This window comes from Dendropsophus ebraccatus, chromosome 1 (genome assembly GCF_027789765.1).
Source record: "Dendropsophus ebraccatus isolate aDenEbr1 chromosome 1, aDenEbr1.pat, whole genome shotgun sequence".
Classification (NCBI taxonomy): domain Eukaryota; kingdom Metazoa; phylum Chordata; class Amphibia; order Anura; family Hylidae; genus Dendropsophus; species Dendropsophus ebraccatus.
In genome coordinates, this window is record NC_091454.1 from 15442581 (window position 1) to 15458581 (window position 16001).

The 16001-nt window shown below is 45.7% G+C and overlaps 1 protein-coding gene across 2 annotated transcripts in view; it reads right to left on the reverse strand.

Moving 5' to 3' along the window:
- The window catches only part of PARVG (parvin gamma), a 35022-nt gene that overhangs the window by 7121 nt on the left and 11900 nt on the right, over positions 1-16001 (reverse strand). For both annotated transcript variants that reach the window (XM_069968125.1, XM_069968117.1), the window contains exons 5-10: positions 15403-15543; positions 6747-6862; positions 6025-6080; positions 4705-4724; positions 2320-2381; positions 1872-1940 (exon numbers count right to left, since the gene is read on the reverse strand). In XM_069968125.1, coding sequence (XP_069824226.1) covers positions 1872-1940; positions 2320-2381; positions 4705-4724; positions 6025-6080; positions 6747-6862; positions 15403-15543 — 464 coding nt within the window. The remainder of the gene's footprint in view (positions 1-1871; positions 1941-2319; positions 2382-4704; positions 4725-6024; positions 6081-6746; positions 6863-15402; positions 15544-16001) is intronic.

A 16001-nucleotide genomic window follows, 5' to 3' on the forward strand; every position in this document is an offset into this window, starting at 1 on the left:
CGGCCGTTTCAGGCTATACCAGCCTATCTTCTGGCCTATGAGTACTCTTAGGTATTATAGTAGTTATATTCTTGTACATAGTGGGCAGTATTATAGTAGTGATATTTTTGGTCTATAGAAGAAGATACTATGGTAGTTATATCACTGTTTAGTTATATTCGGTCCATAGGAGCGCCAAATGTCTCCCAGGCCTCACACATTTGTCATCTCCGTTATATAATACAGACGCTCTGCACCTTATAATGTATCACAGGCTGCACTCACGTTCCCCTTATGCTACTTATCATATACAGTAAAGTTTCATCAATAGATTTCAAATATTTCCTGAAAGGTCCTTCAGGAAATCTTGTATAATTGATGAATTTCTCCCTTCTCTGAATTAATTTGTAATTTCCTGAGATCTTGTCTGCCGGGGATGTGGCCACACTTTGAATAGGAATGGTTGATAATTTTAATGCATTACATATATTAAAGGAAAATGTTTACTGAATGATAATGCGCTTTGATATCAGCACAAAGATTTAGATTTCATGCAAAATATGTTCAGAGCGGATTTAAAAAAAAAAAAAAAGAAAAAACGCGCCACTGTTGTTTATTGGCCATGTCTTGTATTGCAGCTTAGCCCCATTAAAGTAAATGTGGTCCCACAAATGTATATATATACATATATATACACACACACACATACACATTTAGCTGTTTTCGGCCACCCCACAGAATTGCATAGTCTGACCATGGTTCCATTTACACCAAAGGTAAAGGTATCCGCAGTGTCGGACTGGCCCACTAGCTTTGGACTGGTGGGCCCCAGCTTTGGAATCTGCACTAACACTGACTGACGTGGTTTCTCAATGGTTTTTCATTCCCACAGAATCATTCGCACTGGTGGGCCCCAGGTACCCCAGTCCGGCACTGGGTACCCGTTATTATTGGGGGTGTCCCAGCCATGGGGCTCCCACCAATCATATACAGAATTCTGCATATAGGTAATGAGTGTCCTTTGTGGGTAAAAACCCAGTAAAGCTGCAATACCACACTCATCCTATGGATACAAGGGTGGCACTGTTTTCTAATTCTTATTATTAAAAGTTGGAATTTTCCAGTAATGCAAAAAGCGCAAATGGACCCTATCTCCGAACAGTCCGTTTTTTAGATTGAGTAATACTCCAGCTAAATAAAATTTCCTTCAAATGAACTGGTGCCAGAAATTCGTAATTTACCTCTCCAGTTTTTCAGTACTTATCATCTGCTGTATGTCCTGCAGGAAGTGGTGTATGCTTTCCATGCTTTCCAGTCTGACACTGATGCTCTCCAGACTAGAAAGAATACACCACTTCCTGCAGGACATACAGCAGCTGATAAATACTGGAAAACTTTAGATTTTTTAACAGAAGTAAATTACAGATCTCTGGCACTTTCTGACACAAGTTGATTTGAAGAAAAAAAAAATTATATATATATATATATATATCATAGCTAAACATAGCTATATAGCTATATAGCTAAACATAAATGTTTATGGGTTTGTTATTTTTCTATGGGCTGACAAGTGAGAGAATGGGGAGAAGCAGATTGGCAGCTGTTACTTAAAGGGGTTATCCAGAATTAGAGAAAAAAAATACTTTATTGCAAAAACAGCGCCACCCCTGTCCTCAAGTAATGTGTACAGTTACAGCTCCATTTATTTCAATGGAACTAAGCTGTAACACCACATCCAAACTGAGGACAGGAGTGGCGCTGTTTTTGGATGAAAGCGGCCCTGTTTTTCTAAGCCTGGATAACCCCTGCACTAGCAATCAGATTTTTCAAATGTATACAGTAGTTGTAGAGTATACGGCAAACATAGAGAATATTCAGAGTCTGTACTTTACTTGAGTATCCAGATCCGTCACTGTTAGACTTAAAGTGACCAATTGCTTATTCACAAAATTCAGCATTGCCTGAAAGCAAAAGAAAGTCACATGACTTATTACAGTCTCTTATTTACAGATATCCAACATAAATAAGTCTATGACGCCTCCCTCTAATTTTAAAGGGGTTATCCAGGATGAAAAAAAAAAAACATAGCTGCTTTCGTACAAAAACAGCGCCACCCCTGTCCTCAGGTTGTGTGTGGTATTACAACCCTGCCCTATTTACTTCATTAGAACTGAGCTGCAATACCACACATGACCTGAGGACAAAGGTGGCACTGCTTCTGGATGAAAGCTTTTTTTTTTTAAATTCTGGATAACCCCTTTAAAGGGGAAGTATGAACGGACATTGATGTCATAAAATGGTCACTTAGGGCAAATGTGAAAATGAAAGGAACAAATTTACCTGTTTGACGTCATTTACTTTTTCTGGATTAATCTCGAAAAGTTGATCAAATCCGTCCTTCTCTAGAAAAGAAAGACAAAGACGTGTGTAAGTCCTAGTAATGGTCCGCAAGAAATATGCATGAAAAGTGTAAAAAATACTCAGGTCTAATACCAGGTTCACATGTCCACATGACAACTCTGCCTGGCTGTTGGAAATTCAGCCTCTAGTACCGCACACAATCTGTGCCTGAGATCCATGCGGATTTTTATGTGGTTTTAAGTGCGGATTTATTTACGGGAGAAATAAGGTTATTGCTGTCCTGGTAGTTCGCTACAATGTGTCAGCGCAGGTAAAATATTTCGGCCTGAAGGCCAGATGGTTGTGCTCAGATAGTACCGAAATCTTAGATTTTAAAGCCTTAAGTGTTCCCATTCACTGACAGCAAACAGGGATCCTGAAAACGGTGACGGATGGATATCATTTTTCCGGAAACAGCGCCATCCCTGTACATGGGTTATGTCTGGTATTGCAGCTTAGCCCCATTTGTGGTGTCCCACCATGGGTGTTGCTATTGGTTACACCCTTTGTAAAAGCCTGTACTTTTTCAGTTAAGTGGTGATGTAGTAGTACCAGAGTTTCGCCACAAGATGTCAATATTGCAAGTATGTGTATTGAGTCATTGCACAGCTGTAGTACTTAAGGGGTTATTGTTTGTTTGTGTGTCACATGGATCTGTACGCCAATGAGAGTTCTTTTCTCTTCTCACCTATCCTCTCTCTCTACTTCTCACAAATGCACTCCTCACCCACTCACAGCACACATACAGGGGCTGTAGAAAGGAAGTCACATGGGTAGAGGAAGTGTAGTGTCGTTAGACTCTGTAGAGGAAGGACGCAAGCCAGAACACTCTCTACAGCGGTCCAGTTTGGCCCTGGTCCCTGCCAGGTCCCCAGTCTAAGTTGTGCAGTCTAGATGTAGACCAGAGCACATGGAGCTACCTACAGTTTCTTCTCAACCAACCTCTCTAGGGACTATGAAGTGTTAAACCTTCACTAGAGAGGACAAGTCAGAGATCATCCTAACCCATGCCATGGACCAGGAGAGACGCAATGCAGGACAGTAGCCATAAAGAAAGTAAAGGAACTGATCCGGATAGAGCAGAGTTGCTAGAAGCCTATGAACTCTATCTCGCAGCATGGGTGTAAGCAGGGAACCCTCAGCATCCTGCTAATCCCAGGTAACAAGGTCTGGGGCTTGTGTCAGCCCCTAGGACGGGTCACTCGACACTGGTGGGCAATAGTCACATAGTGGGCATAGTGACCAAAGAGTCAAAACACAGACACAAGTATTCTCTCTCTTCTCAAGTATTCTTCAATTTCTACCTCCAAAGTTCTGGCAGAGCACAGTACTACTTGGGTTGGGACTCTCTCGATATCCTCCTCTCTACTTTTCTGATTCTCTTTCACACCTGTCAGCACGCAACTCAGTCGGCACGACTGTACCACTCTTTCTACTCTCAATGCAGATCTGGATCCTAAAGTATTAAGTGTCTTATCAAGTGTAAAGTATTGTATGAAGGCAAAGCTGTATTATCAGCTGCCTAACTCAAGTATTTTCAGAGTAAACCAGATTATATTTATGCTAAAGAGACTCTGTGATTCCTCATCAAGCACCGACACAGCACACACACCTTCCTCGGTTCATCTCCCCTTTCTGTGGGTGGCAGGGTGGGTCACTATTCCACTCCAGACCACCGTGATAAGTACCCAAGGGACCCCGCAACAGCCCGGCAGGGCAGTGTCCACAGGGGAACATGGTATAGCAGGCCCTTTAAAATAAAAAGCCATGTGGTTTTTTTTATCACCATGGTTACAGCTTTTCTAAATATACACTCCCTACAGCAGCCTCTGCTGGAGAAATGTGGCATTACATGTGCCGATTCTCTCGTTGCTGAGTAGGCCTCCATTTTGGCACAACTCTAATAGGCCATATATACAAGGGTTATTGTCCCTTTAATTCACACAGACTTTCCCTTTAAATAACACTCAGCTCTGCTACACCAGTACGTCTTGGAACTTTCTCGCCTTCCCATCTATACCTGTTCTCTAAAATCCCTCTCATCTTCTACACTGGGGGAGACATGGCAGCCTGACAGGTTCAATATGTTCTCAACCATTCCTCACATCCGTGTCAATTATTGTCTATTTGCCTCCATTCCCGCTGTACCCTAAACTGCATTTTTTAGCATCCTATATGGTTGCCAAGGCGACGGCGGAGCGGTCCAGCATCTCTACAATGAGACGCTGCTCTATCCTGCGGGGTCAATGCATTTAGCTCCAACCCAATCCGGCGGAGGGCGAGGAGACGTGGCGGGGGGCTTGAATTAAACATAACATCACTTACTGGGAGCCGCATCCTCGTCGCTGGAATGAGCCGGAGAGGAGAGAAGAAGAGACAAGTGGGAGGTGTCAGTCAACAGGTCACAGGCTGCAAACATTATATATATATATATATATATATATATATATATATATACACACACAATGGCTCCCCGGCATCACAAGGACATGATATAGGTGAAGATTACCCATTGAATATTCTTAGTTTAAATTTTGGTGGAAATTATGTAATTTTCAGTTGCGGGGAAACCATCAGCAAGTTACTGTTGACGGATCTGATTCTTACAAGTGCAAATATATAGAGATATCAGACCATTGGGATCTCTTCTATATACAAAATTGATTATTTGTCGACTTACTGATTGATCATTGGGACACACACACACCACATTGATCCCTAAAACAAGGGTCGAAAGGTAAAGCAGCCCATCCTCCTCCTCATGTAGCTGAATGAGCCGGGGTCACAGTTCTCTATTGTCAGGGATCATGGAGGTCCTTTATTCAGCTGGTTATGTGTAGACCTGATTGGGCCGAGTATATATGTAAAGAACCAGATCTGTGAACAGTAACCTGATTGTTGATGGTTTCCCAAAAGCGCCAGAATTTGCTCTATGCTGTACAGGATATTACAGTATACCAGAAGATGGAGAAAACTTGTCTGAAGGTTTAATCAGTTTAGGTGCTGAGACCCCCTCAGGTTCAGAGGGGGGGGGGAGGCTGAACTGAAAAGCCTTTCTGTATACTGCTTATAAGAAGTGAATGGGGATAGTGCACAGATGAGTTTCAGTGATTGTGGGGGTCTCAGCACCCAGACATGTCATGATAGATAGATAGATAGATAGATAGATAGATAGATAGATAGATAGATAGATAGGAGATAGATAGATAGGAGATAGATAGATAGATAGATAGATAGATAGATGAGATAGATAGATAGATAGATAGATAGATGAGATAGATAGATAGATAGATAGATAGATAGATAGATAGATAGATAGATAGATAGGAGATAGATAGATAGGAGATAGATAGATAGATAGGAGATAGATAGATAGATAGGAGATAGATAGATAGATAGATAGATAGATAGATAGATAGATAGATAGATAGATAGATAGATAGATAGATAGATAGATAGATGAGATAGATAGATAGATAGATAGATAGATAGATAGATAGATAGATAGATAGATAGATAGATAGAAGATAGATAGGAGATAGATAGATAGATAGATAGATAGATAGATAGATAGATAGATAGAAGATAGATAGATAGATAGATAGATAGATAGATAGATAGATAGATAGATAGATAGATTCTCACCTGCTTTGGGTAAGGAATTCAACAGCTTTTCCGGTCTTCATCCCGCTTTTTGTTGGCTATGAGATGGGGCAGAAAACATCAGACCATTCATTGTCAGCCAAAGAAAATGTCAGATATAATTGGCGCAGGAAGGAGATGCCGCGGCCGGTGACACACGCAGGATGCTTTCTAAAACCTGACCTTTAAAGGAGCGGCTAACTATCCCCACATGGAGGAACCAGCATAGGAAAGACGTCCTGCACACAAGTTGTGTATGTATTGTGAGCCGGATGAAGATTATATGTCAGGGATAGCAGTCCTGTCTACCAGTGTGCGGCCTCCATGACAGCAGTCGCCTGGCGTCCCCACACACTGAATAACATGTATGTTTGTCATATTAAAGGGACTTCACAGGATTAAAAAATAATAATAATAATAATAATAATAATAATAAATAAAATAAACAGCGCCATACCTATACATTGGTTGTATGTGGTATTGCAGCTTAGCCCCATTCACTTCAATAGAGCAGAGCTGCAATACCAGATACAACACCTGAGCGGCCATGTTTTTCTAATTCTTGTGAACCTTTATAACAACAGTTAAAGGGGTATTCCAACCAAATTGACTGATAACTGGTAAATGTGAGATCACAGAGGGGGCTGGATGTCCTCCACTGTCACCCCCGCTCATCACAGGCACCATAGCAGTGGCGGAGTTGGTAAATACGAGCTGGGACTTACCTCCACAACAACCACCTCTACCGACACATTGGGAGGAAGAGGAAGACTGGGCCGAAAATGACGGGCGAGGGCAACAAGCAGGTGGAGTGTGGCCAGAAGGTCCTTACCGTGGATCACTGGAGAAGAGAAATACACATACATCATAAGTAGTGTTGAGCAGACTTGAAAAGTTGTCGGCCAAATACGTTTTTGAAAATTATTAAAGGGGTACCCCAGAGAAAATAAGTGTTTGCAAATAATCTGGTGTCAGAAAGTTATATAGATTTGTTATTTACTTCTATTTAAAAATCTCCAGTCTTCCAGTACTTATCAGCAGCTGTATGTCCTGCAGGAAGTGGTGTATTCTTTCCAGTCTGACACAGTCCTCTCTGCTGCCACCTCTGTCCACGTCAGGAACTGTCCAGAGCAGGTGAGGTTTTCTATGGGGATTTGCTACTGCTCTGGACAGTTCCTGACATGGACAGAGGTGGCAGCAGAGAGCACTGTGTCAGACTGGAGAGAATACACCACTTCCTGCAGGACATTCAGCAGCTGATAAGTACTGGAAGACTGGAGAAGTAAATTACAAATCTATACAATTTAAGAAGAAAAAAAAATTGCTAAAGTTTAATTACGGACACATAGAAGACGTCACTCCATGCCCACCACAACTACAATCCCTGAAGTCACAACCGGGGCCAATATTAAAATTTTAGGACTGCAACATCCTGATTAAAAACCGACAAAAGGTAGAAAAGAGAGACTGGGCTATACTGTACCACAAAGCCTCAGCACTACTCAGCGCTCATCCTGAGCTCCCTGCTTCACGAACAGAACTCCAGAGCTGCAGTTCACACTGACACTGACCAATAAGAGATAAGGAGAAACTGCATAACCATGGGGGGGATCTGTGACAACCTTTATTTGCAGATCAATATTTAGCGCAATCCAATGAATAGAACATTTAAAGGGGTTATCTGGGACTGTGGGGGAAAAAAACATGGCTACTTTATTCCAGAAACAGCACCACTCTTTTGCTCAGTTTGTGTGCAGTAGTACAGTTCAGTTCCATTGAAGTGAAAGGAGCAGAGCTGTAATACCACACACAACCTGAGGACAGGGGTGGCGCTGTTTGTTGGAAATCTAATCCTGGATAGCCCCTTTAAATTTTAGGTAATTTGGGGGGATTCTACTAATACTTAGAACTGGTGGTTAAAGGGATTTTGCACTGGGAGCTCGATGCCCTGCCTCTATATACGATTGGGGAGAGGCGTCATGTATACGGCGTCTTAGTATTTGTTTGATATTTTTGCCTTTCTTTCACAATATTTTTGAGTCGTATTTTGCTCCGGGCTGACGTAGGGGCTGCACGGTTGTCAGGGAAACTATAATTATCCCTTCTATTGTATAATATCCCGTGCTCTTTTTTTTTCTTCTTCCTTGCTCGGTGTGATGTGACGGCACGGCGCTCACATTATTGGGTGAAGTGAGCCATCTGTTGATCTGGATTCTGATTCTTCTCTCATGCGTCTTTCCGCTGTTACATGTTCATTTCTGCTTGTCTGGATCTAACAGATGACATTGCGTGAAAGGTTTGCTGCCCGACTGGTTTCGCCACCGTTCCGGCTACGAGGGGAAACTATTATAGAAGTCCTGTGCCTGTGAGGGGGTGTACTGCTATGGTGTACTTTGTCATACGAGTTATATGTTTTTATATCTACCACTAAGTTATATTCTAAGGTTGTTTTCTTGTTCTTTTCATGAATCTGCTGCAGCTTGGCTCCTCGGGGGCGGAGCTTCTGCCTCCATATAGGATAAGGATGGTGTTTGTCAAGTTTATTTTAGTACTGCCCTGAAAGCCTGGTGATTAAAGGATGGCACTGTGGTGTGACACCCTCTGAGAGTGTTGGCCGGGCTGAGACATCAGTCGGGTGGTCTGGACCTCAGGGAGCGGTATGGTTTCACTCTGCTTCACAGTCTCTAACATTGCTTGTCTAGGAAGTTGAAAAGAGGTGGATCCCAGGGGGCTAGATGATGTCACAGCAGGAGTTGCGGGAGACCGAGGTAGGTGAGTATGTGGAGGTTTTTTTTTAGTTTTTTTTTTTTGCCAACGGCAGCAATATATAAGGTAAGGTATATCGGGACTACATTTTTGAGTGTTTGGAAAAACGCAACGTCTCCCTTGGAGCACAAGGGGATAACTCATGGACGCCTTCAAATATCCCAGTCCTTAGTAAAGGGATATAAATTACCTGGCTGTCTCTGGGAAGCAGTTATACTCTCCCACCTCCGAGAAGGAGTGATACTCTCCCACCTCCGAGAAGGCGTGATACTCTCCCACCTACGAGGAGGAGTGATACTCTCCCACCTCCGAGAAGGAGTGATACTCTCCCACCTCCGAGGAGGAGTGATACTCTCCCACCTCCGAGGAGGAGTGATACTCTCCCACCTCCGAGAAGGAGTGATACTCTCCCACCTCCGAGAAGGAGTGATACTCTCCCACCTCCGAGAAGGAGGGATACTCTCCCACCTCCGAGAAGGAGGGATACTCTCCCACCTCCGAGAAGGAGGGATACCTCCGAGAAGGAGGGATACTCTCCCACCTCCGAGAAGGAGGGATACTCTCCCACCTCCGAGGAGGGATACTCTCCCACCTCCGAGGAGGAGGGATACTCTCCCACCTCCGAGGAGGAGGGATACTCTCCCACCTCCGAGAAGGAGGGATACTCTCCCACCTCCGAGAAGGAGGGATACTCTCCCACCTCCGAGAAGGAGTGATACTCTCCCACCTCCGAGAAGGAGGGATACTCTCCCACCTCCGAGAAGGAGGGATACCTCCGAGAAGGAGGGATACTCTCCCACCTCCGAGAAGGAGGGATACTCTCCCACCTCCGAGGAGGGATACTCTCCCACCTCCGAGGAGGAGGGATACTCTCCCACCTCCGAGAAGGAGGGATACTCTCCCACCTCCGAGAAGGAGGGATACTCTCCCACCTCCGAGAAGGAGGGATACTCTCCCACCTCCGAGAAGGAGGGATACTCTCCCACCTCCGAGAAGGAGGGATACTCTCCCACCTCCGAGGAGGAGGGATACTCTCCCACCTCCGAGGAGGAGGGATACTCTCCCACCTCCGAGGAGGAGGGATACTCTCCCACCTCCGAGGAGGAGGGATACTCTCCCACCTCCGAGAAGGAGGGATACTCTCCCACCTCCGAGAAGGAGGGATACTCTCCCACCTCCGAGAAGGAGGGATACTCTCCCACCTCCGAGAAGGAGGGATACTCTCCCACCTCCGAGAAGGAGGGATACTCTCCCACCTCCGAGAAGGAGGGATACTCTCCCACCTCCGAGAAGGAGGGATACTCTCCCACCTCCGAGAAGGAGGGATACTCTCCCACCTCCGAGAAGGAGGGATACTCTCCCACCTCCGAGAAGGAGGGATACTCTCCCACCTCCGAGAAGGAGGGATACTCTCCCACCTCCGAGAAGGAGGGATACTCTCCCACCTCCGAGAAGGAGGGATACTCTCCCACCTCCGAGAAGGAGGGATACTCTCCCACCTCCGAGAAGGAGGGATACTCTCCCACCTCCGAGAAGGAGGGATACTCTCCCACCTCCGAGAAGGAGGGATACTCTCCCACCTCCGAGAAGGAGGGATACTCTCCCACCTCCGAGAAGGAGGGATACTCTCCCACCTCCGAGAAGGAGTGATACTTTTCCACCTCCGAGAAGGAGTGATACTCTCCCACCTCCGAGAAGGAGTGATACTCTCCCACCTCCGAGAAGGAGTGATACTCTCCCACCTCCGAGAAGGAGTGATACTCTCCCACCTCCGAGAAGGAGTGATACTCTCCCACCTCTGAGAAGGAGTGATACTCTCCCACCTCTGAGAAGGAGTGATACTCTCCCACCTCTGAGAAGAAGTGATACTCTCCCACCTCTGAGAAGTGATACTCTCCCACCTCCGAGGAGTCATACTCTGCCACCTCTAAGAAAGAGTGGTACTCTCCCACCTCCGAGCAGTGATACTCTTCCACTTCTAAGAAGGAGCAATACTCTGCCACCTCTGAGAAGGAGTGATATTCTTCCACCTCCAAGGAGTTATACTCTCCCACTTCCAAGGAGTGATACTGCCTTATCTCCGAGGAGAAGTGACACTTTCCCACCTCCAAAAAAGAGTGATATCCTGCCACCTCTGAGAAGGATGACAGTCTAGTCAAAGAGAAGAAGCATCAAATGAGCCTCTCCGTTTCACTTGGTACCTGCAAGGGCTTCCAGCCAGGACTAGTCCAGCCTACAGACCTGCATACTACTATAGGACACTGCAGCTCAAGTACTTACCGTCCACTTCTCCACCCACATCAAAGGTCTGCTTAGTGAAGTATTTTTAGGACCATGCGTTACTGTCAATGAGCCTGTAAAGCCATTCATCGTACGTCAAGTAAAGAACCGTTCCACCGTCCCACTAAGTGTGTCACTTTCTGCAATCACCACCAGCCCCCCATTTACCAGACATATCACACAGCATGCGCCCCAGGTGGCCTGGAATACCACAAGTCCCAGCTTGCCCTGGTGTCACCATCTGCTCACTGCACTCTATGCACGCCCCAGCCCATCTGCTCCTATAGAGGAGCCATATAGATAGATGCAGCTGCTTTCTAATAGACATCAATAGGACTCCATAGAGCCAACAGTTAGCTGAGCTTCTTCAGGACACATATGGGAATTGCAGGAAAAAAAAAAACGTAATGTTCAATAGAATAAACAGTAAAAGCTACAACCACCAGGGCCCCTTTAATTAGAAATTGTGTAAACCTTGGACGGGATATAGCGAGGGTCCGGGTGGGAGTCCCCATCTGCCAATGTAGGTTATAAACCCTGAGCTATATACAGAATTTCATCCCCCTGCTCTCTGTTTATTTCCGCTATGGCTTTAATGTACAGTTTTTTTTTCCTGGCAGGGAGCGCGGTGCCAAACGTGCGCCAGCAATTACCGCCACTTCTGCCGGCATACGGGGAGTTTATATTAAATATTATTACTGTAGCCGAAGCTTTTAAGCCCTGTAAATGGAGGATTGTGGAGCCGTAACAAAGACGGTAAAACTTCCACTTGTTACTTCTCGTCCATTTAGCGCTTTTAACCGTTAGATAGCGGAGGAGAGAACAAACAGTGCTACCTCCATGATGACATATCACAGCGGCTCCTCGGCTCCACTTCTAAGGCCATTTGCATAGAAAGGAAGCACTTTGCTAAAACGCGGCGGACGCCATTCTTCTGCTCTAAAATGACTGAAGATTTTGAAGACTCTTTTGAGGGTGCAGATTGATCACAATGATTTTCCTAAGAGCTACGAGGAACATACATAAGGGGATAATGTGAATAATATGACTTCAAAGGGAACATCAGCACTGAGTCGCACTGAATAGAGATGTGTGGTGTCCCACCACGGGTGTTGCTATTGGTTACACCATTTGCAAAAGCCTGTACTTATTGTCTGTCAGTGGTGATGAAAGTAGTGATAAAGTTTTGCCACTAGATGTCGCTATAATATGTGTATTTAGATGCTGCACGGCTAAAGTATGGAAAGGGTTATTGTTTGTTTGTGTGTCACATGGATCTGTGAGCATATGGGAATGTCATCTTTTATCCTATCATCTCTCTCTCTCTCTGCTTCTTCTAATGCACTCTTCACCCACTCACAGCGCACCTTAGATACGCTTGGGAAGGAAGTCACATGGGTAGAGGAAGTGCGTCTCTTTCGTGTTGGACGTTGTAGGGGAAGGACGCAAGCTACACAGCTCCCTACAGTGGTCCTCTTGGGACCTGGCCCTCTGCCAGGTCCCCCTACCTTAAAAGAGTCCATGTCAGGAACTGACCAGAGCAGCAGCAAATCCCATAAAAAACCTCTCCTGCTCTAGACAGTTCCTGACATGGACAGAGGTGGCAGCAGAGAGCTGCCACCATGCGTTACTGTGTGATAACAGGACCACCCCTGTCCTCAGGTTGTGTGTGGTATTAAAATTCAGCTCCATTCACTTCAATGGCACTGAGCTGTAAAACCCCAGACCCAAAGAGAACAAGAGAAGTGGGGTTGCTGTAGTACCAAACGAGACACTTGTCACGGTGGCCAGGAGAGGTTGCCCACCCCTGGATAAATGGAAACAGGGCTTCTTGTAATAGAACTGGAGTAGTGCAGGTGTAGAAGTCCCAGGCACTTAAACGGTTAAAGTCTTTACTGAAGAAAAACATTTAATATATAGTTTGCCGAAGTTCCCGTTAGGGCAATAAACATTTCTTTTAAACAGTTTCGGAGCCTCAAGAATACAATAGACGTTTGTACCTGGCTTTGCTGGGAGACAAGAGAAGATAAGAGTTGCTGTGTTCAGGCAGAGGGTGGTCACTGGTAGAGATATAGATAATAGTTGACAAAATAAAGTCCAAGGCTCATAACCGAGCTCTATCTGTCCATTCGGATCAAATTCTTGATGGAACGTCCGTGTACCCGGAAGTGTGGTGCGCTATACATACCTGATCCGCCCCTGCGGGCCCTCCTCTGCCGCGTCATAACTGTGCTCAGCCGCGATTGGCTGAGCACAGTTATGCTCAGCCAATCGCGGCTGAGCAGCTGATGACGCGACACGCATCATCAGCTGCTCGGCCGCGATTGGCTGAGCACAGTTATGCTCAGCCAATCGCGGCTGAGCAGCTGATGACTCTGCACAGGGGGGCCGGAGTGTGGAGAATAACTTTGGTGTGTAATAGTTGTAGCTTTGGGAAGTCTGCAAGCTACAGACCAGGGGACCTAGGGGACGAGGTACTCAGCTGGGACTGTTAGAAGAGAGTCCTGTATCCATGGGAATGAACATCTGCCTGAGCTATCCTGTGGGCACTGAGTGACACAAGATCAGGGATTACTGGCCCACCTAGTGGGAGAGCTAGCCGTCAGGGTAACCCCTTAGGAACCTAGCGTATTGGCAGTAGAGCCTTTGCACTTAGCTTAACTACTGGCTTTAACTATACCTCGTTACATTTGTATAGCCTTCAGAGGTAGAAGATACACAGCATTCCAGCATGAACAGGGTTAAAGGGGTAGTGCGGCACTCAGCAATTATTCACAGAATAACACACATTACAAAGTTAAACAACTTTGTAATGTATGTTATGTCTGTGAATCGCGGCTGAGCACAGTTATGACGCGGCAGAGGAGGGCCGACAGGGGCGGATCAGGTATGTATAGCGCACCACACTTCTGGGTACACGTGCGGCGGTGGGGGGACACGAGAAGGGGGCGATTCACAGACATAACATACATTACAAAGTTGTATAACTTTGTAATGTGTGTTATTCTGTGAATAATTGCTGAGTGCCGCACTACCCCTTTAAGTCCCGGTTTTCACTGCTGTCCCCCTTTGAGGTGCTCTAGCCAGACATGGCTAGGGTGTCGCCAGACATAAAGAATCAGGAATAGTCCCGTAACAGGGTCCTGACCTCAGGCCAGGCCCTGGAAGAATCTGTCAGCATACACTCTGTTTTAATCAATAACAACTACTGAACACTCTCCCTCAACTAGCCCCACTCCACTATAACAGAAAGATAGATAGGTTCCACCTCTGCCTCATCCACCTCCTCTTCAGCCATAGCCAGAAAAGCCCCCTAGCCCAGAATACCCCTTTAACCATTTAGTATAGTTTTACCTTAAAGGACAACTCCCACAAAAATTTTTTTTTGCTCATTTAACACACATTACAAAGTTATATAACTTTGTAATGTGGTTAAATACCCGGCCTGGCCCCCTTCCCCCACTTTCGGACCCCCGACCCCCCACCCCGGAAGTTAAGGAATGTATACATTACCTATTACGATCGTCACGGTCCTCTTCTCCGGGGCGGCATCTGGTGACGACGACGTCAGAGCCGAGGGGCGGTCCGGGTCTTCTTCCTCCTCGGCATCTTCATGCAAAGTGAATGGGGATGAAAAGGCTGCTGGTGCACATGCGCACCAGCAGCCTTTTCATTGGCTGGAGCGCATCACATGGCTTCCAGCTTGCTCAGCCCTGATTGGCTGAGCTTGCTGGAAGCCATGTGATGCGCTCCAGCCAATGAAAAGGCTGCCGGTGCGCAAGCGCACTGGCAGCCTTTTCCATCCCCTGGACCCGGAAGTTGGAGACATCGCTGGATGGCGGAAGGCGGCGACGGAGAGGCGGACGGCGGGCGAATCGAGTGGCGATCGTCACCGGAGAGATGGTGAGTATGGTGTCTGTGTGTGTCTGTGTTTTTTTTTTTTTTGGGGTCCCGCGGGAGTTGTCCTTTAAGGCATGAAGCCCTAAGGTGCAAATCACAGTGCCACCTAGTGGCGGGAGCAGCATTCTACAGGCTTCATCCCCAGAGTCTACAACACAAAGTACCGACCTACACATGCTGCTACAACAGCAGTGGACACCCGCTCTGGGACACTACAATTTTTTTTTTAATCCATCAGGGACCTGATACACTAGAGCCACCATTTTCTTTTAATAATTGAAAAGACAAAAAAAAACCACAATGCTGATGCTAACGTCTCCTCCAATAGGAATCAATATGGCCACTCCCTAGAACATAACAGCCTGGTAGACTAGTAAGCTGTGACTTTGTAAAGGACAGACCCTATCGAAAGCTATGGAGATAACCGGTACCTACAGCTCACGTCCCACTTCAGTTGGCCTTCCTCTAGCTGCAGATGGGAATTCACGGCTTCCAATACAATCCCCACCTTCCGCTTCTGGTTGATAGCGGATAAGGTGATTTCTTCCACTTGTATTGTGATGTTTGCAATTTTTTCTGCGAAAAAAAAGGAAATATATACAGTAAATTATAGATATGTATATATATGTCATCTTCATGTGTATTTAAAGGGATGTTCCAGAAAAGACATATATGACATAACCATGTCTGATTGAACTACTAGTAACCCTACTGATTTAGAAAGTTGCTGCTTTGAAGAACTAACCCTATGTAGAGTGATGGTTACTGAGCACGCTCACAAGACAATGAGAGATGTGACAATGACATTTGACCATGTGACCATCTCCTTCCATTTTGGCTTGGCAGTAGAACAACGACAGTAAACATGAGAAGTATTCTCCATCTCCTTACGGGGTCCCGCTGATCGATCAGACATTTATGGAATAGAATATGCTATAATATATCTTACTAGAATACCCCTTGTGTAGGGCTAGAAAAAAAAAAACATGGCCACCTCCTTTCAGAAATAGCGCTCCATCTATCTGTTATTGCGG